At 39.4% G+C, this 23141-nt stretch overlaps 1 protein-coding gene across 2 annotated transcripts in view; it reads left to right on the top strand.

Annotated features, from left to right (window-relative positions):
• The window catches only part of LOC147024189 (uncharacterized), a 157382-nt gene that overhangs the window by 119094 nt on the left and 15147 nt on the right, over positions 1 to 23141 (top strand). For both annotated transcript variants that reach the window (XM_085883862.1, XM_085883864.1), the window contains 3 exons: positions 7150 to 7244; positions 11553 to 11612; positions 12001 to 12150. In XM_085883862.1, coding sequence (XP_085739988.1) covers positions 7150 to 7244; positions 11553 to 11612; positions 12001 to 12150 — 305 coding nt within the window. The remainder of the gene's footprint in view (positions 1 to 7149; positions 7245 to 11552; positions 11613 to 12000; positions 12151 to 23141) is intronic.

Below are 23141 nucleotides of genomic sequence, written 5' to 3'. Positions count from 1 at the left end.
CCCAGCTGGCAAGGCACAGGTGTATTTTGGTATCGTGATCTGAGGCGCGTAACCCAAGAATTGTGCCGAACCAGCCGGCGTTATAACCCCGGAGATGGCGGTGCTGTTAAGTGACGTCCGAATCCTTAACGCTGGGGTCAAGAGTCAGGTGCGAGCCCCGACACCGCTGAATCCATAACAATATATATATATATATATATATATATATATATATATATATATATATATATATATATATATATATATACACAGTACATATCTAACCAATGATGACAACATTCGTCGTTTAAACATCAGATGTACCTCCTGACTGTTATATTGAGCATCATCGTGGATTATGTCTCATACGGTAAAACCGCATAATCCGCTAAAAACAAACATCCATCTGCCATCCAGACGATTGTTCCTGCTAATGCAAGCCATTCAACCAGAAGGCATGCATGTGAGATGCTTGTGAGAGCACCTGATTGGTCACTGGCTTTCACATCAATACAATTTTTTTATTCTGGACACTGGGCATCAAATAGTTACATATATCGAACACACAGTTTCAAATGGAGCACCTCACTGCCATTAGAGCATTTAACTTGCATGAAATGTGGCAATAAATGGGAATTGTTTCTCCCAGATTACCAGCTTGATGACAGAAGATGCCATTTGCAGTTTTTGCCATCTCCATCTTTACTCCATTTAGAATCCCATGTGGGCATGAGCAACTTCCTGGTATGAATAATATCAGACTCAGCACCAATGCAGATCTGTGTTACATGTATGTCATCATCAATGTACCACACTCTCTACAGAGTATCAGTGCTACTGAAGCAGTCTCTTGGCAAGGATTCTGCTGGGTGTTTTGCCATTGCCTTCCTAGCAGTTAGGATAAGAGCTGGATTTTACAATTTGTTCAGGGTGTCTGATCATGAAAGACACCAAGGGATCTTTAATATTCACAAACAACCAGTGAGGGCAGATAGATTCTCTACATTTACGTCTTTCCGATTGATGGCGCATGCATTGATGATGGCGTCTTGCATGCAAAACACCAAGATTGTAGTTTACAGCTGAGTCAAGATTAGAACCAGGATACACAGCTCAGCGGCGAGTGGGCTTACCTGTTGGCTATTCTGCCAACCCTTACATGCATATGTGAACAGAATGTGTAACTGCTCGTCTTTATAATTTTGGGAATTAGATTGCATTTTCAAGGAAAATGACTATATTTGCTTCATAACTAATCACCTATTATCAATTCGTAATTATTAGTTATTTTCCTAATATTAAGTATGCTAAGGAAGACAATGGAGATGAAAGCAAAAAAAAAATTGGGAGAGGTAACCCTCTCCGAAATATGTGTTCAAAATACAGATCAATAATAAAATATCTCACTATTCTGAGCAATATGTTGAATACCGACATTTCTAAAGCATGGTAAACCTTTATTGTTGGTTCATTCAACCTTTGTCCGGATTCTATATGGATAGATGTTTTAGTCTCCCTTCATCGAGTCTGGTCCTTTGATAATGATCAGCTTCATGCTGATAACAAGCCAGTTCTTTGTAGTTCACTGAAGCAGTGGCAGCAGTATTGATCGGAACAGCCTGATAAATGACATCCCACGTGGATCCCAAAAGCATTCTAAAAAGTGTTCATTCCCTTGAAGATGATAAATACATGAATTTCTGTCACAATTTAAGGATTGCTGGAAATGATGTCAGAGGAAAATGGATTCCCAACACCCTATATTCAACTTATTTTAATTGTAAACCTCAAAATAGTTCCCTTACCTAAAGGTAGAAGTTTAACCTGTAAGCAATTGACTGATTTCCTAACTGCCCAGAACATCAGTTGGGCAACGTTCTTCCTCGAGGTTTCGACACACAACACACACACACACACACACACACACACACACACACACACACACACACACACACACACACACACACACACACACACACACACACACACACACACACACACATACACCTGTAATCCGGGTTTTTTGTACATTATGATCTCAGTTAACCTTTTTGGTGTTTCCAATGTGAGTCCAAATCTACTGATGCTGAGATCTCAGGTTTGTATAAACTCCTTGAGATTATAACTACATAAACGAGATGCTATTCATAGAATACTTACCCCACACAATCTTGAGAAGGACTTGGTGCGAGCCAACTCTTCTGGTGGAGAATTTGTAAGTAAAAAAAAATTAAATTCAAATCAAATGGAAGACCAAATAAAATAGGTGCTGCATTTGAGTCATGTGATGAGTCGTACGCATGTACGTATGTGATGGATCACTTAACCCTACTTTTCGCTTAAAAGGGCACACGGTAGAGCACATACCTCCGGCATGCAATGCCCGATCCAGACGAACATATCGGGCCCAATAAATTTTTGAAATATCGTGCGATGCAATTGTTTTTGGCCCTTTCTCTCAATGGTGAAGAATCACTTTTAAAATGAAAAAAATTATTGTATCTGGATCTGGATTCAGATCTTCACCAAAATCAAATTAATTTGTCCTTGTCACACCCCCAAACTGTCCACAAAGTTTCCTCTGAATCCGTCAACAACATTTTGAGATTACCATATTATGTATCATTTTTGGCCCCATCTCTCAAAGGTGAAGAATCACTTTAAAAATTATTGGATCTGGATCCTGATTCAGATCTTCACCAAATTGTAATCAATTCAGCCTTGTCACACAAATAACCTGCCCACCAAGTTTTGTACAAATCCGTCCACGACTTTTTTGAGATCCCATGCTATTTATCATTTTTGGCCCCATCTCTCAATGGTGAAGAATCACTTAAAAATTGTAGTATCTGTATTTTCACCAAAATCTTATCAATTCGTTCTTGTCACACACCCAACCTGCCCACCAAAATTCATCCAAATCTGTTCAAAACAGTTTGAGATATCCTGCACACAAACAAATGAAATTGCTCGTTGAACAAGGAATTGCCAGAATAACTTTGTCATATCTCCATGATCTCTGAAAAAACAAAAACCTGCAAATCAATTTAGTGCTTATATGTTGATAGTGCTACTGTTTAATGAGTTGTAGCACTTAGTTTGGTCATGATCATAACTTGGAAGTCAATCAGACTTGAAATGGCATTTTTATCACAATTTGAAATTTTTGACCTGACCCCCCTGACATTCGACCCCCGACCGCTAAGAAGGGTGTTGGTGTGACCCCCCAATGAGACATATGGTTGGATGCAGAATTGGAAGATGCACACTTTGGATTTGGTTTGAAGTCGATACGACCATTTTCACGGACGTTGTTGCGAAAATAAGAATTTCACTTTTTCAGTGACCTTGACCTTTACCTTTGACCTAGATTCACCAAAAACGACAAGTGTCTAAATTGGACCATGGCCGACATCTGTACCCAGTTTGGTCATGATTGCTGAAACGGTGTGGCTGCTACAGGGTAAACAAACACACAAACAAACAGACAGACAGACAGACAGACAGACACACACACAGAATGACACACACACAACCGACCAACATAATTGCCGAAATCCAAAGGATTCCGGCAATTAACAAACAGACAAAACAAATAAGAAAGACGTCATGCACATCACGGTACTTGTGAAATCCATAAAACAAATTTGACCTAAAAAATAATTGGTGGTTGAATTCAATGACCAAATATGAAAATTGCCTTCAAATTTCAAGTCAATCGAATGAAAATTGATAATTTCAGAAACTTGGCCTATGTTGACATTTTGGCTTAGGTTGTTGTTTTGGCCAAGTTGACCTCAAAATTACTTATTTGTTGAATTCAGTGATTTGATATGCAACTCCTCTTCAAATTTCAAGTCAATTGGATGAAAATTGACAAATTTATAAATTCGGCCGATGTTGACCTCAAAAATAATAGTTGGTTGAATTCAGTGACCTGATGTGCAAATCCTCTTCAAATTTGAAGTCAATCAGATGAAAATTGAAGATTTTAGAAATTTGAAAAAGTTGTTGACCTTTGGCCAATGATGACCTTTTGACCTCAAAAATAAATCGTATTGTCGGACCACCAACTCCACCATTTGGTGATGCTTCATGAAGATCGGCTTAAAATTATGACGTGTAGGTGAATAAAGGTGAGCGGACAGACAAACAGACAGACAGGGGTGAAAACATAACCTCCTTCCACCTTCGGTGGTGGAGTCAAAAATAATTCCTCAACATATACTGGGGATGGACATTTATATACTGTATGCATTGCAATGCAAATATGGCAGAATCATTGACCTTTGATTTTCATATCTTACATCTCACATTTTGCTTCTATTTTATCCCCCTTGTTCCTTGTCCCGGCCTTCCATCCATTTTCTTCCGATATCGCCTTCTTACTTTTTTCCCCAAAAAATATTTCTGCACCTTCCTCAATCTTCAGTTGCCTGGAACTTCCTAGACTGTCAGAAACACGAACTCACAAGGTTTGCTTCAAGGTCTTCAGGGCAACGGTAAAGGTTATTTCAATGTCATTTTAACCTCAAATCAAGCTATTTCTCGGAGGATTGATAAAATTAACAGGATGATGATTGAGGCTTGCTAACCACAGTAGGAAGCAAGGAGAAGCTGACATTTTTGGCTTTAACTCTTTTTCAGAGATTTTTTTTTTCCAAAAAAGGGCTTTTGCTCTGATAAAGGCTTCATGCCCAAAACATCAGCTTCTCTTTGCTTCACATGATGGTTAGCATAACTCGGTCATCATTCTGTTGATTTCATCCATTGTTCTACCTGTCCACCGATGAAGATCAACATTTAGCCTTCACAATCGAGACTAATTCGTCATTCTATTTCGAGGAGGGCTGTGCATGTTAAATGTTTTATTTTTGTTAATTGTTTTTGGCAGGATGGCCGAGAGGTATGCATACTCACCAGTGAGCCTTTCAGCCTAAGTTTGAATCTAAACCCTGTTATAACCAGTCATCTTGGTGTCTTACAGACAGGTAGAGGCATAAATGTGTGTGCTGTCCCATGGATGGACGTCGAACTGGGCATCCCATGTCCTGCATTAGTTTGTGGATGGTAGATTCCATGATGTCCTTCATGAAGAGCAGGCGAGCTATCGTCAGCACCATGATCATATTCAACAATTCTGCCCTAATCTACAGAGGGCATTGCATGAGCACCACAGCCGCACCCTCAGCCAATGGTGTGACTCGCAACCTAATGCCGCACATGACAAAATCGGACCACTGGACCTATAGCTTATCTGGTATTTGACCTAATGTTGTAACCCAAATTTGGTAGCAATCTGACTAGTGGGTCTGGAGAAGAAGGTTTCTGAAGGATTTTATGCAATTTTCCAAAACATTTACCAAGTCCACTATTTTGACATACTTCTGGTTATGTGATCTGCATGACCTCCGCAATTTAACATCACGACCCTTTCCTAATGTTGTATCCCAAATTTGGTGGCATTCTGACTGGTGGGTTTAGAGAAGAAGATTTTGGAAAGAATTTGCACAACCGCTACTTTGATACACTTCTGGTCATGTGATCTGCATGACCTCCGTAATTTAACACCAGGACCTTGTCCTAATGTTGTAACCCAAATTTGATAGCATTCTGACTGATGGGTCTAGAGAAGATTTTTGAAAGAATTTGTGCGATTTTTCCCAAAAATTGATGGTCAGCCATTTTGACACACTACAGTCACGTGATCAGCTTGACCTCCACAATTTAACATCCCTACCCTGGCCTAATGTTGTAATCCAAATTTGGTAGCATTCTCACTGGTGGGTCTTGAGAAGAAGATTTTTGAAGAAATTTATTAAGTTGGCCATTTTGACCTACTTAAATCATGTGACCGAAATGAGCGTTACAAATTCCTGCTACCAGTCAGGAGATGAACGTTGCTGCCAAATTTCAGCTGGATCGGCCCAGCGGTTTCGTTGGAGAATTCAAAATAGGAGACGGATGGACGAACGGACGGATGGATGGTGCTTGATGACAATACATTATCTGGAAATAAAATTCCAGATAAGCTAATAACAAACATAGGGGCAATACCCCTGAGTGCTCACCTGGTAGCGGCTGGATAAGATCACCAGGGAACCTCGGGTTGGCATGGATGACACACAAAATATGTAATGGAGAATAAAGTAAATACCTATGGATGTTTGTTTAATATCGTGAACAAACTTTGGTACATCATGAGTGATAAAGGTTGCGGTCAAGTTTTATCGAAATTGTGTGTGTGGTTTCAGAGAAGCAAATACATATTTTGGGGAGCAAACCCCCTGTAGAAACTCTTAGACCCCAATGTTTTTTAAATATCGTGAACAAACTTTAGTACATCACGGGTGATGAAGTTGGTGGTCAAGTTTTATCAGAATTGTGTGTGTAGTTTCTGAGAAGAAAGCAAATACCTCTTTTGGGGAGTAACCACTGTCGAGCCCCTTATGACCCAATTTTTTCTTAAGCCATCAACAAACTTTCGTACATCATAGGTGATGAAAGTTGGCGTCAAGTTTCATCGGAATTGTGTGTGTGGTTTCTGAGAAGAAAGCAAATTCCTCTTCCGGGGAGGGGGTGTGGGGGTGGGTGGGGGGGGTAACCGCCTCACAAACTCACTCCGTAAACCCACTTAGACCCCAATTTCTTTAATTCTGGGAACAACCTTTAATACATCATGAGTGATAAAGGTTGTGGTCATGTTTCTTCATAGTTTTATGTGTAGTTTCTGAGAAGAAAGCGAAGACCTATTTTGCAGGCAGCCCCCCCCCTCCCCACCATAGACCGCCTTCGACTTCGATTCTTTTTAATGGTGTGAATACACTTTGGTACAACGTAGGTGATGAAGCTTGTGGTCAAGTTTCATGGAGAAACTATGTTTGGTTTCAGAGAAGAAAGCAAATACATATTTTGGGGGGAAACCCCCCGAAAACCCATTTCGATCCATATTTTTTATGTTGTGACCAAACTTTAGCACGTCACGGGTGATGAAGGTTGTAGTCAAGTTTCATTAGAATTGCTTGTGTAGTTTCTGAAAAGAGCATATACATATTTTGGGAGGCAACCCCTGTAGACCCCCTTATGACCCAATTTATTTTAATGCCATGAGCAAACTGGTACATACACTGTGATGAACGTCGTCAAGTTTCATCGATATCCAATGTGCAGTTTCAGAAAAGAAGTTGCAAGTATTTGTGGATGGAGGGATGGACAGACGGACTGACAACGCGCCATCGCATAGGCTCCCCGGAACTATTTTCCAGGTGAGATAATAATCTACACGAATAAAAGGCGTGTGTGTGTTTTAATTAAAACACCCCTTTTGAAGATAATTAACGGCCTTATTTAATTATATCCTTCATCAGGCGATCCTTGACCACCTCGCTGTCTGGGGTCTTCAGATGTTTCCTGGGTAACCTCGCTGGTGCTTGAAGCCGCCATGTTTTTTTGGCCTGCTCAACCACGCTTCGACTTGGAACAGGCCGCAACGACTTCTTAATGAAGTTTTTTTTTTTTCACTTTCCTCACTCATATTATGGAATACCTGTCATCATAGCTCCGAATCGCTGGGTATATTGCAATGCTTTTAAATGTCTGGAGACACCAGCGTTCGTGGCTTTATTTCGTTTGTACACATGAATAACCGAGAGAATCTCTTAAAGTAACCAGAATTACAAACTGTAAGCTCCAGATTTGAAAGTACAGTATCAGCAGTTCAGACTCCCCAAAAAGTGTTGATTTGTCCAACTCGGACATTGGACGGGCGTTTCAGGGTGCATAGTTGTATCGACGGCAATTGGTAATCGCTTGCCAAGCCATGCGTTCCCTTGGAGTGCTTGAGTGCTTAAGCCACTTATCGAGCTGTGCAGTTCAGTTTGTGTCCCAATCGGGATATACAGTCGACAGTTACCACAAGGTAGAGGTACGTATACAGCACACATGGACGTGGTACGTGTGGGTAGATTTGGATTTGTATGGACTCTTGGCGGGTGTGTGGACATGCCATGCCTGTTACGGGTGCCGTGGTGGCAAAGTTTCATCCAGTATCTTGTGGAGGTTCTTTCATGTTTTCCTTTGTCCTCGCGCCTGTTTCTAAAGCATTTGGTTATCGCATTTGTATGTTTCTCTTTGTGAGTTTCAAAGCAATATATATTTGATAACGCCCGATTTCCAAGCCATTTTCAGTAGTAACGTGTTTTCTAAATTACCGAACGATTTTTTTTTTTTTCCCCACCCGTCACACACAGCTATTCATAAGGAATAATGTTTGTGAACATCTCCCTGAAACGTTGAAAAAATGTAACGTTGTTTTTCGGGAAACCTCCTCAAGGTTTCTGGGTTGTTTCCAGTCTGCACTGTAGTCGGTAATCAAACTGACTCCAACCTGCCAAAAATTGCCAATATCAGCCAAGTGTGTGTGTGTGTGTGTGTGTGTGTGTGTGTGTGTGTGTGTGTGTGTGTGTGTGTGTGTGTGTGTGTGTGTGTGTGTGTGTGTGTGTGTCATTGATTGGTATCTACATGTGCGAGTTTCAGAATGTGGCATGGAATCCTTCCAGGGTGGGCTCAAAGTATCCACCTTCATTTCAGTAAGGGGTCACGATTCGTGGACTAAGATGTGAAGTTTTCTGTTCTCAAAGTTTTGTGCCGAGGGCTCTCTTCAGGATCGGCACTGAGCCCCAGACAGCTTCCAACTGTAGTTTATTTGTTATGATATTCCCAAGGATGTTTTTTTAGCTCACCTGTAAATTAGTTCCAGGGAGCTTGTGGGATGGCGCATCGTCCTTTCGTCCGTCCACAAATACTTGCAACTTCTCAGAAACTACACATACGAATTGAATGAAATTTGACCACAACCTTCATCTCCTGTGATGGCATCACAAACGGGCTCTGAATGAGTCTACAGAGAGCGCTTACAGGAGGGGGTGGGGATTGGGTTGCCTCTCCAAAGAGGTATTTGCTTTTTTCTCAAGCGATACACACAATTCCGATGAAACTTCACGACAACCTTCATCACCCATGACTTACAAAAGTTTGTTCATGACATTAGAAAAATCTGGATCGAAGGGGATTTAAGGGGGGTTGCCCCCCCCCCCATAATATGTTTGCTTTCTTCTCCAAAACTACACATGCAATTGTGATGAAACTTGACCACCATCTTCACCACCCATGATGTATGAAAGTTTGTTCACGACATCAAAAAATATTATGGTTTAGGAGGGTCTTTGGGGAGAAGGGTGTTGCCCCCCAAAATATGCATTTGCTTTCTTCTCAGAAACTACAAACGCAATTCTGATGAAACTTGACCATCTTCACCACCTGTTATGTTCCAAAGTTTGTTCATAATATCATGAAATTTTTGAAATATCATGCGAAACAGTTCTATATCATTTTTGGCCCTGTCTCTCAATGGTGTGGATTCATTTTAAAAGTTAAATAACTCTCATAATCAGATCCGGATTCGGATCTTCACCAAAATAGAATCAATTCGTCCTTTCAATATACCCAACCTGTCCACCAAGTTTCGTCCAAATCCGTCCAAAACTTTTTGAGATATCCTGCTATATATCATCTATCAATGGTGAAGAATCACTTTAATAATTCTGGTAGTCGGATCCGGATCCAAATCAGAACATATCAGGCCCAAAACATTTTTGAATAAAAATTGAAAAATTCTTGTATCCGGATCTTCACCAAAATCTAAACATTTCGTCCTTGTCACACACCCAACCTGTACAGAATGTTTCATCCGGATCCATCCACAACTTTTTGGGATATCCTGTACACAAACAGTCAAATAGACAGAAAGTGGTGAAAACATAACCTCCTTCAACTTTGGTGGCAGAGGTAATAATAATAATAATAATAATAATAGTAAGTAGAAGAAAAAGAAGAAGATTGCTTTTTCCAGTTTTTTATTATTATTATTATTATTATTATTATTATTATTATTATTCCCGTTCAACTAAGACTTGGGCACAGTAAACATTGATTGTCACCTCGTCACGTGTTTCAGGTATTACATTTGAAGGATTATATCCTTAATACAATCAAGTCCCATTTATAAGATACACTCATTTGAACAAACTTTGTTATTCGCATCACTTTTAACAGGCAATCCCATATTCATTAACTTATTTTCTACTCGATAAAATGAAGTCAAAAATCTGTTGTTTTTTTTTTATTGTGAAAGATTATTAAAGCACATTGAGCCATTGTGGAGAGATTAAGTTCAACTTTATTATGATCAGCTGGTACAGTACTACTATTATGGCCAAACGGAAAAGGCAGGTTGAACCATAAAGGTGAAATTTTCAATTCAATTTGTCCGATGCCGGGGAAGGATGTTGCACCCACATGTCCTGAAAACGAGAGCTCCTGCAACAGAACGTCCTTTATTTATTTATTTATTTATTTATTTATTATTTATTTAATGGAAATAGGGGTGCGGAGTGTGTGCATTGGAGGTGGAGCGTAACTAATTTTTAGCTTTTCTGAAATTTAAATTCCAGATAAGGTAATGTCATCGTGCATTATCCGTCCATCCATCCGTCTGTCCATCCATCTCCTTTTTCGACTTCTCCAGTCAAACCGCTGGGCCGGTCCGGCTGAAATTTGGCAGCAACATTCCTCTCCTGACTGGTAACAGGAATTGCAAAACTTTTAAGGAGGTTAACATGGCCGACTTAGTAAATTTCTTTTAAAATCTTCTTTTCCAGACCCACCAGTCAGAATGTTACCAAATTTGTGTTTCAAGATCAGGACGGGGTCCTGATGTTAAATTGCGAAGGTTATGCCAATCATATGACCGGGAGTGTGTCAAAATGGCGGTACCGCAAATTCCTTCCAAAATCTTCTCCTGATCCACCGGTCAGAATGCCTCCGAATTTGGGTTGCAGCATTAGGCTCGTGTCGGGATGTTAATTACATTGTGGAAGTCATGTGGATCACGTGACCGGAAGTGTGTCAAAATGGCCGACGAGATCAACTTTTGGGAAAATCGCATTAATTCCTTTAAAAATCCACCTCACCAGACCCACCAGTCACAACACCACCAAAATTTGGGTTACAACATTAGGACAGGGTCTTGATGTTAAATTGTGGAGGTCATGACGATCACATGACTGGACGTGTGTCAAAATAGCGGACTTAGTAATTGTTTTGGAAAATCATGTAAATTCCTTCCAAAATCTTGCTCTCCAGACCTACCAGTCAGAATGCTACCAAATTTGGATGACAACATTAGGTCAAGGCACAGATAAGCTTCAGGTCCAGTGCTCCTATTTCTATTGTAATGATCAATCCATAGAAATTATATTTGTTATCACGAGACCCCACTGTGACTGATTAAAACTTTAGCTGATGGATCAAAGTATTTTTTTATTTTCATCTTCACTCTTTTAACTCCTTTTTCCCCTTTACTGTGTTCAACGTATGCACATATCCAAAAATAATTACTCTGGATGGCTTTGACTCATGATTCTATCTGTCACCATTTATGCACTGTGATTGCACTTGGAATTCGATAATAATTGTCACACTCAATTACTACACCCTCTCAATGTCTCGCACAGGCTGAATTCCAGCTACAGCAAATGGAGGAACATGCACAGAAGTTACTCATTGCGACACAGGTGTGCATCACTTCAAAAAAACCTTGCATCCCATCACGTTAACAGAACTACATTGGATTGATTTGTCTATAAATTAACTTAAATTTACATTCCATTGCATCCATGACTGATGATCTCAAGACAATCATAACTCTGGAACAACCTTTTATTGTTTGACCCCCCCCCCCCCATTGTGTGATAGACTAACAAAAAGTGAACTGGAAAGACTTATAAAGAGCAGATAGTATTTTTGAATCCTTGCTGGGAGTCAAAGTGTTGAATGGAATACTTATACAATTGGGCCAAGTTGGTGTTGATTCATACTTGTGGTTTTCGCTACCTGATCTAAGCACTGTAAATATTACTGAGTGAATTGTAGAAATATAGGTGTTGTGTTGTTCTGTCGCAGGCCTTCGAAGAGATACAGGATGATGCAATGCGGGAGGCTCAAGATGGTGGATGGCGTGAGTCTGTACTGGAACACCGAATCCAGGAAGAGATCGCCCATGAGGCCTATAATCGGGCAACCATTTTGCAGGAACAGGAAAGACACATTGAGGTAGGAAATCTGGAGGAACTTCTCTTTGGTGTTTTTTTTATTGGGGTAACAAAGGAGCTCTTTCATGAAAATGCTTGCATCAGAGTTGTATGCTTATAAAATCATTTCCCAATCTCGTAAATTCCTTGGATTGAACCCATAAAACTGTTGACTTCACATTCATGTGGGCAGAAAACAATGCATTGTAGAGCATAATGTTCTTCTGATGGTAGGTCAAAGTGCAATAAGGTCATTTCTTAAAAATGAGGATTATAAAAATTACTGATCATGATGCAAAATGTTTTTTACTTCAGTTGTTTGTTTGAAAAACATGCACCAATAATTAGCAGTAAAAGCACCTTCTGTAATATCCCCTGTAATTTATTTGGTGGCAGCCATGTCTTGTCCACTATTGGCTGATTACCCCCGCCACCAAAGGAGGACGGAGGTTATATTCTCACATTTGTTTGTCTGTCTGCCTGTCCTTTTGCTTGTGTGTAAGCACATTATCTCAAAAAAGGTTAAGGATGGATTCAGACGAAACTTGATGGAGAGGTTGGGTGTGTGACGAGGACAAATTGGTTAGATTTTGGTGAAGATCCAGATGCAGGTACTAAAATTTTTTGCGTGGTTCCTCACAATTAAGATATAGCCAAAACGATATGTCGAAGAATATCTCCAAAAGTTATGGACGGATTATAATGAAACTTGGTGGACAGGTTAGGTGTGGGAGAAGGGCGAATCCGATTCGATTTTGCTGAAGATCCAGATCCGGATACGGTAATTTTTTTAAATTTTTCAAGTGATTCTTCACCATTGAGAGATGGAGCTAAAATCGATATATAGCGCAATATCTCAAAAGGTTGTGGACAAATTATGACAAAACTTGGTAGATGAGTTGGGGAGGTGACAAGAACAAGCCGATTTGATGTTGGTGTGTGACAAATGGTTTGCATGCAGATCCGGCCTATCAGTGGGATACAACAAACTATTGTGACCTGTTCCAACTCAAGGCATTGTTGAGCAGGCTGAACAAAATGGTGCCAGCGAATATAGTTAAGTATGCACCTGATAAAGGATATAATTAAATAAGGCCGTTAATTTTCTTCAAAAAGGGTCTTTTAATTAACCCAAAAAAACAATTTTCACTCACGCACTCCGTTGGAGTTCCCTTAGTATGCATGCAAAGTTTCAGGCTGAGAGGTCTCATGGTTTTGGAGTTGTGGGGGAGACACACACACACACACACACACACACACACACACACACTGACTGACTGACTCACACTCACATTTGTTATTATAGATCATGTAGATATTGGTAAATGGTGAATTTTCAGTGGAGACGAGGAAAATTCCAATTATGGAATAAGGACTTTAAAATTCCTCAGATTAGTCATTGCTCTGCAGCAGAGAAAACAATATATACCTGGTGAAGAAGTTTAAAGTGTGTTTTATCGGTGTGCATGATAAGAAACCTACTAGTGCTGAGCCCTGCCATATTCTTCCTCACAAATATCTTCTATGGAGTAAATGTTGTGCCAAAGAGGATCATCACATGCAAGTGATGTTATTGAAGAACGACTCATTAGTATTGAGAGCTTTAAATATATATATATATATATATATATATATATATATATATATATATATATATATATATATATATATATATATATATATATATATGTTTGTCTGTCCTCAACATGTGTAAAAGTGTAATCATCAGGAGAACCATCCTCATATCAAGTTAAATGTGATACGTTTGTAAGTTTTCCTATAAATCCCTCTATATTGATAACAATTAAAATAGGTTCATACTTCCCAAGTCATTGGATTTGCTCAATTTGTAAATTCTCAAATTTGACTCTCTTGTTTACAGTATAATCATCACATGGGAGTGTTTTGCTGTTTCTCCACGACACAATGCGACTTTCATATTGTTACATATTGTGGTGTAATGTTCATTGAACCAAAAATTGGATTTGGAAATATCATTTGTTAAGCAGTCAAACACATTTTGCTCATATCGATGGCCTAAAACTGAGTTGATTTGCAAGGATCCATAATAAATGTCCTGAGTGACACAATTAATCCTTTCTTTGGCAACAACTTTTCTTTTTGCACAATGAATCCTTCTTCACAAAAGACATCTCAAATCATCCCCAATCCAAAACCATGATCTTTTTTACCCTTTTTAACCCCACCCAAATCCCTCCTAATTTGCTAGTTTTTCCTCCTTGGAGTTTCCTTCTCCATGCATACGTGTTTTTGCATCATGTTTTTTTTTTCTGTTCTGTCCTGATCCATTCAGTGTGCTGGCTCTTCCACGAGCCTCGACTATGTATAAAAAAAAAGAAGAAAAAAAAAAGCCAAAGTGACCTCATATTCTTGAGTGCCCAGGTGCTTACCATGCTGTAAATATGAAGGGCCAGAACTATACCTCTACATGTCCAGCCTCTTTAGATCAATGCTTTACGTCTACATTTCTGGCTTCTTTAGATCAATAGAGTTATCAAGATAAAGAGTGGTCTCAAAATAGCACTTAGGGATGCACAGCCTCTGAGGTGAGAGAAGTGACTAGTTGTGTTTGTAAACCATGTATTAAGAAAGCTGTATATACAAGTACTAAAAGTGTAAAGCTTATGGAAATTGATAATTGATGTTGGGTGTCTAAAAATGTAAACATCAGTGGATATGCCAATAGAAACAACTCTGACTTCTTGCTGAAAGTTCACCGCTTTGTTCCAAGTTTCCAGTAGAAGGATAGCATATCCAGCATCAATGTTGAAATTAATCATCAGTCAATTGCAGGAAAATGAATGCTTAATTATATATTTGAGTACTCATACCATTACCTTGCTAATGATTGGGATCAAGCTGACTGGTCTTCACTGGCATTATTCTTATGGATTGAAGTGAGGGATGGCATGCAGAGTGAAGTTAGCAAGTAGTAACGTGAACTGATAGAGAAGATTCCAATTTGGGAGAGCAAAATTTGCATCAGAGTTGCTAAAACCATTCAGGCACATTGCAAAGCAATGTTGAGATCAGCGAAAACCTTGGGAAACAAGTTTAAAAAAGACATAAAATGTCATAGCCCCCGTTGTTTTGGTAATTTGGCTGGATAGAGTTAAAGGGCTTGCCCATATTTATGTACATCTAAAATGGCCACTAGTCTACCAGTCGGCTATCTTTGATCAGATCACAAAATACAGTGAAAGACATGTATATGTGATCATGTACTGTGCTTGTGCCAAGTTTGAACGAAATCGGACCATGCATGTCTGAGAAATGTTTGGGGATGCATTTAAGTGACGAAATGGCCACCAGTCAGCCATCTTGGATCTGATCTCGAAATAAAATGGCATGCTTATGTAAGCCAACATTCATTATGTGTGCCCCAAGTTTCAACGACATTGGCGTATGCACGTCTGAGAAATGGTTGAGGACGTGTTCAACATTGGTGTTTTTTCACAAATAAAATGGCCAGTAGTCGGCCATCTTGGATATGATCTCAGAAAAAAAATGACATGCTAACGTAAGTCATGATTCGTTATTGGTGTGCCAAGCTTGAACAAAATTGGTGCATGCATGACCGAGTAATAGTTGGGGACTTGTTCAACACCGGGTTTATTTTTTACAACTATAATGGCCGCCATTCGGCCATTTTGGATCTGATATAAAAAAAAAAAAATGACGTGCATATGTATTCCATCGTGTATTGTCGTTGTGCCACGTACGAATAAAATCGATCCATACATGTCCGACACACGCACGCTAAAATTTCACACTCATTCCAACGTGGACTAAAAACCTGTTTCCAAGTGTAAATCTGTCTTTATCCAAGTGTACAGGAAGGGGAGGGAGAACATGGGAGTAAATTGTTGTTTGGAATGGATCTAGGACCATAGCTTTTTATAAACATGAAAATTTAGTTGTACTTGTGTTTTTAAGTTGAATATTAAGCATCATGTGTATATTATATTCTTTTATTTTTGAAATGCTGCAGTATGGCTGGATGGACAAAATGGTCTCATGATGCATTTAGTTTCCCGAAAGACTGCACATGGAAGCTTAAATCAGGCTTTGCAACCAAATTAAATGTAGTTTTCTCTGATGCATAACGTTCAAAGCATAGCCTTTGCATACGTAGCATAATCAACAAGTAAATCACTCGTTTGGAAGTCATGCATCAATTAAAGGAATGATTAAACTTGCAAGAATTGATTACTCATGCTTTTGTGATTTATCCGAACTACAGTCGGTTTTTCTCCTCTTTGAAGCAAATGCTTTTGGTTTTGCTGAAAAGGTTTTGCTTCACTTGCTGTTAATAGTTTGATCTTTATCACACCACTACTCATTCTTCTTTCTTCTTCCATTTTTCCCTTGAAAACTTTCCACTGCCACATCCTTAAATAGTTATGAAGTATATATGTCTCATACCATGAATATATTTGTATAAACTATGTAATCAAAAGGACGCTGTCTGTCTGTCTCTCACGCTGAGTCTGTTTTAGTCGATGGTACCCAGTTTCCTCTCTCATGGTTTCACGCGTTGTTCCCAAATTGAGTCGGCATAATTACCAATGTCTTACAATTCTGATATCACATCTAAATTTACTTGAAATGCTTCCTTTGTTTATTCTATTCGGTCCTGTCAAAAGTATTCTTTTGTCAAAGCTATTCGCCATGCTGGATGATTCCAATGGCATTTGCTGCGTGTTTTTTCTGAGCCATTCCAGCACAGCATTGTTACTGCTGCTGCCACTGTTATTGTTGCTGCTGTTGCTGGAGAATGGCCATCCCTTCCGATCAATCCCATATCATCGCATTACCCATCATTGATGGGTATATCTGCTAGTTGAAAATAATTTAATCTCTCCAAGCAAATGAAAGACCACACACTGCGTTGGAGTCATCAGAAGGAACCTGGATAGGATTTGGGTTTCAGCTGCTACTCCTCTCCCCTCAAACCCATCCAGCCACTGCCAAAGAGAGAATTAAATGATGTTGTAGGTTTCATTACATTTTGCAAGTATGCATAGCTTCACCTCTCTAGTGGAGTACAATATATTAAGACACATCCCACACCTCTCATGGGGACAATAACATAGCCCAATTGTTGTACCGGAGTCTCTTTCTTCAAATAAAGCATGTTCACCATGCTTCTGCAACAGCATTTTACAATTTTCATGCATTTGGAATTTAATCAATTTCATTAAGTTTTGTGCCAGAATTATGTTCAGAGATGAGAAATTAAAGTGAGGTGAAAAATGTTTACTTGCTTTTTTTTTTTTAATGAGATGTTCTATTTTATGCATTGATGTGTACACAGTTAGGCAGCACGAAACAGGTGGGCAGCCATTACAATAATAACTTATCGTGCAGATACATATATGGACAACACTGTTACAGAGCTCAGCAATCCATTATTTAATTTGAGGAAACTGGAATAAAAACAACACACACACACACACACACACACACACACACACACACACACACACACACACACACACACACACACACACACACACACACCAATGCCTACAAAATGAAATATCATTTGTAAGTCCTCAGAAGAATCCTTAACATGTAATCAATTCATGTACCTTAGAATTTCTAATTTATTTTAATTCAAACAGCTACAGAGTACATTTGAAGACAACATCAGAAAGTCCAGAGCAACAATGCATGTTGAAACAACAAAAAGAACAATCGGAGATTGCAGACCCTCGCCAGGACTTCTTTTGAGTGGTGTATTTGTATGGGTTTTTGGGTAAATCCAATATGGCTGTGAAACCATGTGACCTTTGATATCATATGTGTGAACCTTTTGTTCCTCATGGACAGGCGGTCGTACGTGCAAAGTTTCGCCTCGATCTGTTCAGCCACTTCAGAGAAGATTTTTTAAAGTTTTTTTTTTTTAACAATATGGCTGTCAAATCACATGACCGATGATGTCATGAATTTTTTTTTCTGTGGACCATTTTATCCCAAGATGACCCTCAAAAATGTTCATACTGATCGGATGTGGTGTTCTATATATGCAATTATGATGTCATAACGAGGGTACCTATGACATCATAAAAAAAAATCACACTCATTCTCCATGAGGAGTACTAGCTCGGTGCCAAGTTTCAATTTTTTCCCTTGGTGCGGTTTCAGAGATACAGAAGTCCAAAGTTTTTCCATTTTCCAATATGGCTGCCACACCACATGACCTACAATGTCATAATTATTATTAAAACATTCCACATGAGCAGTTGCACCAATAGTGAAAATTTCATCTCAATCCGCCAAGTGGTTGCGGAGAAAAACACGAAAATTCTGTGCGGACAAACAAAGAAAGACAGACAGACAGACAGACAGACAGACAGACAGACAAACAAACGGATCCAAATGCAATACCGTCTTCTTCGGCGAGGGTAACCAGAATGACACTCGATAGAGTGCATACTTCTGTCATGCTGAGCAGTTTACGTTTTGTATCCCATTGATAGGCTGTATCCAGATCCGGACGTGAACCAAAATCTCATCGGCTTGTTCTTGTCACGTACCCAACTCATCCACCAAGTTTTGTCATAACTCACCCACAACTTTTTGAATAATTGGGATGTATATCGTTTTTGGCCCCATCTCTTTATGGTGAAGATTCATTTCAAAAAAAATAAAAAGTTATCTCATCTGGATCCTGTTCGGGATCTTCACCAAAATCTCATCAATTCATCTTTGTCACATACCCAAGCTGTCGACCAAGTTTCATCCGAATGTATCCATAACTTTTGAGATATCCTGCTCACAAACAGACAGGCAAACAGACAGACAGACAAACAGGGGTGAAAACATAACCTCTGTCCACCTTGGGTGGCAGAGGTAATCAGCCCACCCTTCATTGAACTGCCAGCTCAAACCATGAAAAACCAAACTTCTGTTGTTTTTGCTCATCGTTTGACTTTAGAAGTCCACTATTCAAATCAGTGTCATGCCAGCAAGTCTGTTTTTTTCACTACTTCTGTGCTACTCACGCTGAATTTGATGACATAACAATACCAAATGTCTTCTTAATGCATTCACTGCTCAGGGTTCAGATGGGAAAATCCTTTAACTGAGTTAACGGTAGAAGTGGAGAACTGACCTGCAACTCAACCATTAACTGATTCCATTTTGTCGGCTTCTGATTGTGGGAGAAAAAAAAGAAAAACATTCAGACAGGACGGTTCAAATCACCTGTGACCATTAAACATTTGCTGCAAAGGTGTGGCCACATCTCACCAAAGTCAGGCACATGATCATTCTGATGTATATCGTTCAACGGTTCCTGCAAAGAAATTCAGCTGCATAAGTTAAGTGGCAACATAATGATTTGCTTTGTTGTTTTCAATGTAATATAAAGGTATGATAACCTTTGTGTGAAGGAAGGAGAAGCTGATGTTTTGCACATTAACCCTTCGTCAGAGCAAAAGCGGCGAGCATATCTCAATCAACATCCTGTAGTTCTGTGCAAAGCTTTATCTGTTCCACCAATCCAGAATGACCCTCGCCTTCAAGAACAAGTCTAGTTCTTCATGTTCTAGATCATAAGGAAGCATTCTACGGAATACATAACTTGTCTAATCAGCACCGAAGTGTAATTGTTCATTTTTGAGGTCACGTGGTTTTTGCAATCACAACAATGACAGTTGTATGGCGAACATATTTCAACCTGAATGATCATGACACCCAGAAAAGACAATCAATAAATAATTGGATAATCAATTACACTAACATGCTCTGAGACATAGCTGTCTTTGCAACTTTCTGGAGATTTCATTGACTGTCTGCACAGAACGTAAATGAAAGTCTGGTCACATTACATTTAGAAGGGGAAATGACATTTCTCGGTCGAAACACAACTTGTAAATTGACTTTTATAGATAGGGAGAAGGAGGTTAGGAAAAAGGAGGAAAGAAAATAGACTTCTTGGCCATTATTGTATGGAAAGCACAGACGTCGGCAGTGTGGGAGAAAGATGAAGGGCGGCAGAGGTACAGCTTTCTCAATCGCAGCTTCAATCGACTGGCGGACTGAGCCACTCGAACAATTATGAACGCGTCTGGTCCCAACCTCAAGGCTGCGCTGATCCTTTCATCTTCCGCTTTGGCCCGCTTGCTAAATAATGTAAAACCGGGCTCCTCCCGGCTTTGCCTTTCATGCACGGCGCCAAAATGAAGTTATGGGTGGGTTCACAGAGGGCTGGACAGCAACCAAGTACATGAAAAACGGGAAATAAAAAGAAGAGACAAAGAGAGTTGTGCTTTTGTGGCCTTTTTTTGGTGTGGGGGGGGGGCAGAGGGGGTCAGGTCATGTGCCAATTTTGTGTTTTTTTTTTCTGGAGGCCTTTTCCAGCCCGATCTCCTGAGGTTTGTATTGCTCCCGCCTGCCAATTCGTAGGGTTCTGAAGCAGCTAGGCCTTTCTAACTACAATTGGAAATTTCAAAGGCTGGAGTTCTCGCAAAAAGGAAAGGAAAAGGCGGGTGAGATCTTCCTGATATGAAAAAAAAAAAGCCTTCACAGTCGAGCCTTGAAGTCATGCTAAAGACGGCTATCTCTCTTTGTGAAGGCAAAGAAATAATGGCAAACAAGAAAGAAACGAGGCGAACATAAAAAGACATGCCTTGTAACTATTTATCATCAAAGATACAATTCCATTGGTGTTCGTGCATTCGGTTGTCATAAATTAATTATTGTGAATTTTAAACTCTTGCTGCTATAACTGTGTTTTTTTTGTTTGTTTGTTTGTTTGTTTTTTGGTTGTTTGCAAGTTTTATAGGGTGTGCTGCCATGCAATAAAACTTAATTCAGGATTCGCTCATGTTGCTCTGAACACCTTCGGTGATCATTGAAAAGTTAAGATTGATTTACCAGTTGTTTTTTTTAAACCGATATTATGTTTACAGTATCTGAAAGGATGGTATGGAGATAGCACACTTAACCTGAGTTAACCTTAACCTGAGTTTGATTCTCAATTGGACTGTAAACTCAAATTGTTGTTTCACAGACAGGACATTGCATCACAAAGTGCATTGAATGGTGAACACAAAAGCTTCCATTGCGTCTTTAATGAAGAGTAAGCACGTTTTTACGAGCACCCAAACCAAATTCTCCAAATCCCTGTCCTTATTGTCACTGGAAGACAAAGGAAAACGACCCAGTGTAATCTTTATCATCTCACTGCTTTGGGAGCACTGAACCTGCCTTAGAGAAGAGGACCGCAGAGAGAGGTTATACTCTGAGAAGAACTCTAATGGAACCTTTTAAAAATTACTTTATACCTTTTTATATGCCCACTTCCTATATTCCTATATCCACTGAACTGAGCCCTTATCTCTTTTACATATCACCTCACCCTTCTTTCATGCCCCATCCTGCTTCCGCCAGACAAAAGGCATGCATGCAGCGAGTGGCGGCGATAAGGATTCACTAAGAATCAAAAGCCATCAAATTATTCCCTTGAATCTGTTGTCTGCTGGAGTGTTCTTGAAATTGCATAATTATCACTGAAACAGAGCTTTCCTTCTGATAATAAGAGCCATCGCAATGAATAAATAGCATCTGTAGTGCTGATTTTGCACCATGTTTGTGGGTTTAATCAAACGAATGTACTGATGGTTTTTGAGATATTTTGACAAAATTTGTCAGGTAATACACACATCATTATTATTATATTAGCATTATCATTATTATTGTTAATATTACTAATTAATTCATAAAATTAATATGACTGCTGAACCTGTGTGCTGCTTCATTATTATTACATCTGCTACCAAAGGTGGATAGAGGTTATGTTTTCACCCGTCTGTCTGTCTGTCTGTCTGTCTGTCTGTATCTGTCTCTTTGCTTGTTTGTTACTTACGAAATCTAAAGATTTCGAAAGTATATTGATGACTTCCGTCCTCTGTTTGTGTGTTTGTTTGTTTTTGTGTGTGTTTGTTTGTAGGCACAATAACTCGAGAACAGAAGAAGCTACCAATGTCAAATTACACCACGTGATTCAGGAGGGTGATGGCTTGCGCTGATTAGATTTTGCTCAAAATCGGTCAAAGGTCAAGGTCACAGTGAGGTCAAACATAATTCCGTAAATTCATGTAGAGAAATGGAGTATTTTTGCTTCGGTCGACATTACGAATTCGTTTTAACTTCGATTTTAATTTTGTCTTCGGTTTTTGCGATTGCTTAGGACGCTTAACACTCAGTTGTCGAAATTCTGGTAAAAAAAAATCGGATGTTTTGGAGACGTTTTAAGATTGTGTAAAAAAATATTTCACTCGCCGCGTCACGGCTCGTCACGTGGTGCAGCGTGCTCAAGCAGATGCATCGTTGAGTCACGTAAAGGTTTTCCGTGTGCGCGCTGACGGTGTGTTCGATAAAGATGGTGTTTAAAAGTCATTTTTTATCCCAATAAAGGTTATCGTCGCATGCCTGACTCGCTAAGCCGTCGGATTATGTAAAGATTGTTGGTGGATGGCCGAATATTATGGTTTTGTGACTTTGATAAAATAATATTAAATAATTGTGTGGAGAAATGGAGATTTTTGCTTCGGTCGACGTTACGATTTATGATGGTTTGGTACAGAATCATCGTAGAAATTTCTGGTTTACATCGCTACCTTCTCTAGAGACAGCTTTTATTAGACAAGGTCAGAGGTGAAGTTGATGATTTCGTAAGTACCAGTCTATGACTGCTTGTTTGTTTGTTTGTTTGTTTGTTTGTTTGTTTGTCAGTGAGCAGGACATCTCAAAAAGTTGTGGATACATTTGGACAAAATTTTGTGGACAGGTAAGGTGTGTGACAAGAACGAAATGATTAAATTTTGGTGACGACACAGATCCGGATCTGGATACTCGAATTTTAAAGCGATATTTCACCATTGAGAGACAGGGCCAAAAATAATATATCGCACAATATGTCGAACAGTTGTGGATGGATTCGGACGAAACATGGTGGATAGGTTGGGTGTGGACAAGGAC

Source organism: Eptatretus burgeri, chromosome 6 (assembly GCF_056783735.1).
Source record: "Eptatretus burgeri isolate ZD-2024b chromosome 6, Ebu_testis_v1, whole genome shotgun sequence".
Lineage (NCBI taxonomy): Eukaryota > Metazoa > Chordata > Myxini > Myxiniformes > Myxinidae > Eptatretus > Eptatretus burgeri.
Note: the sequence above shows the minus strand (reverse complement) of the source record. Positions and strands in the feature narration are given on the sequence as shown.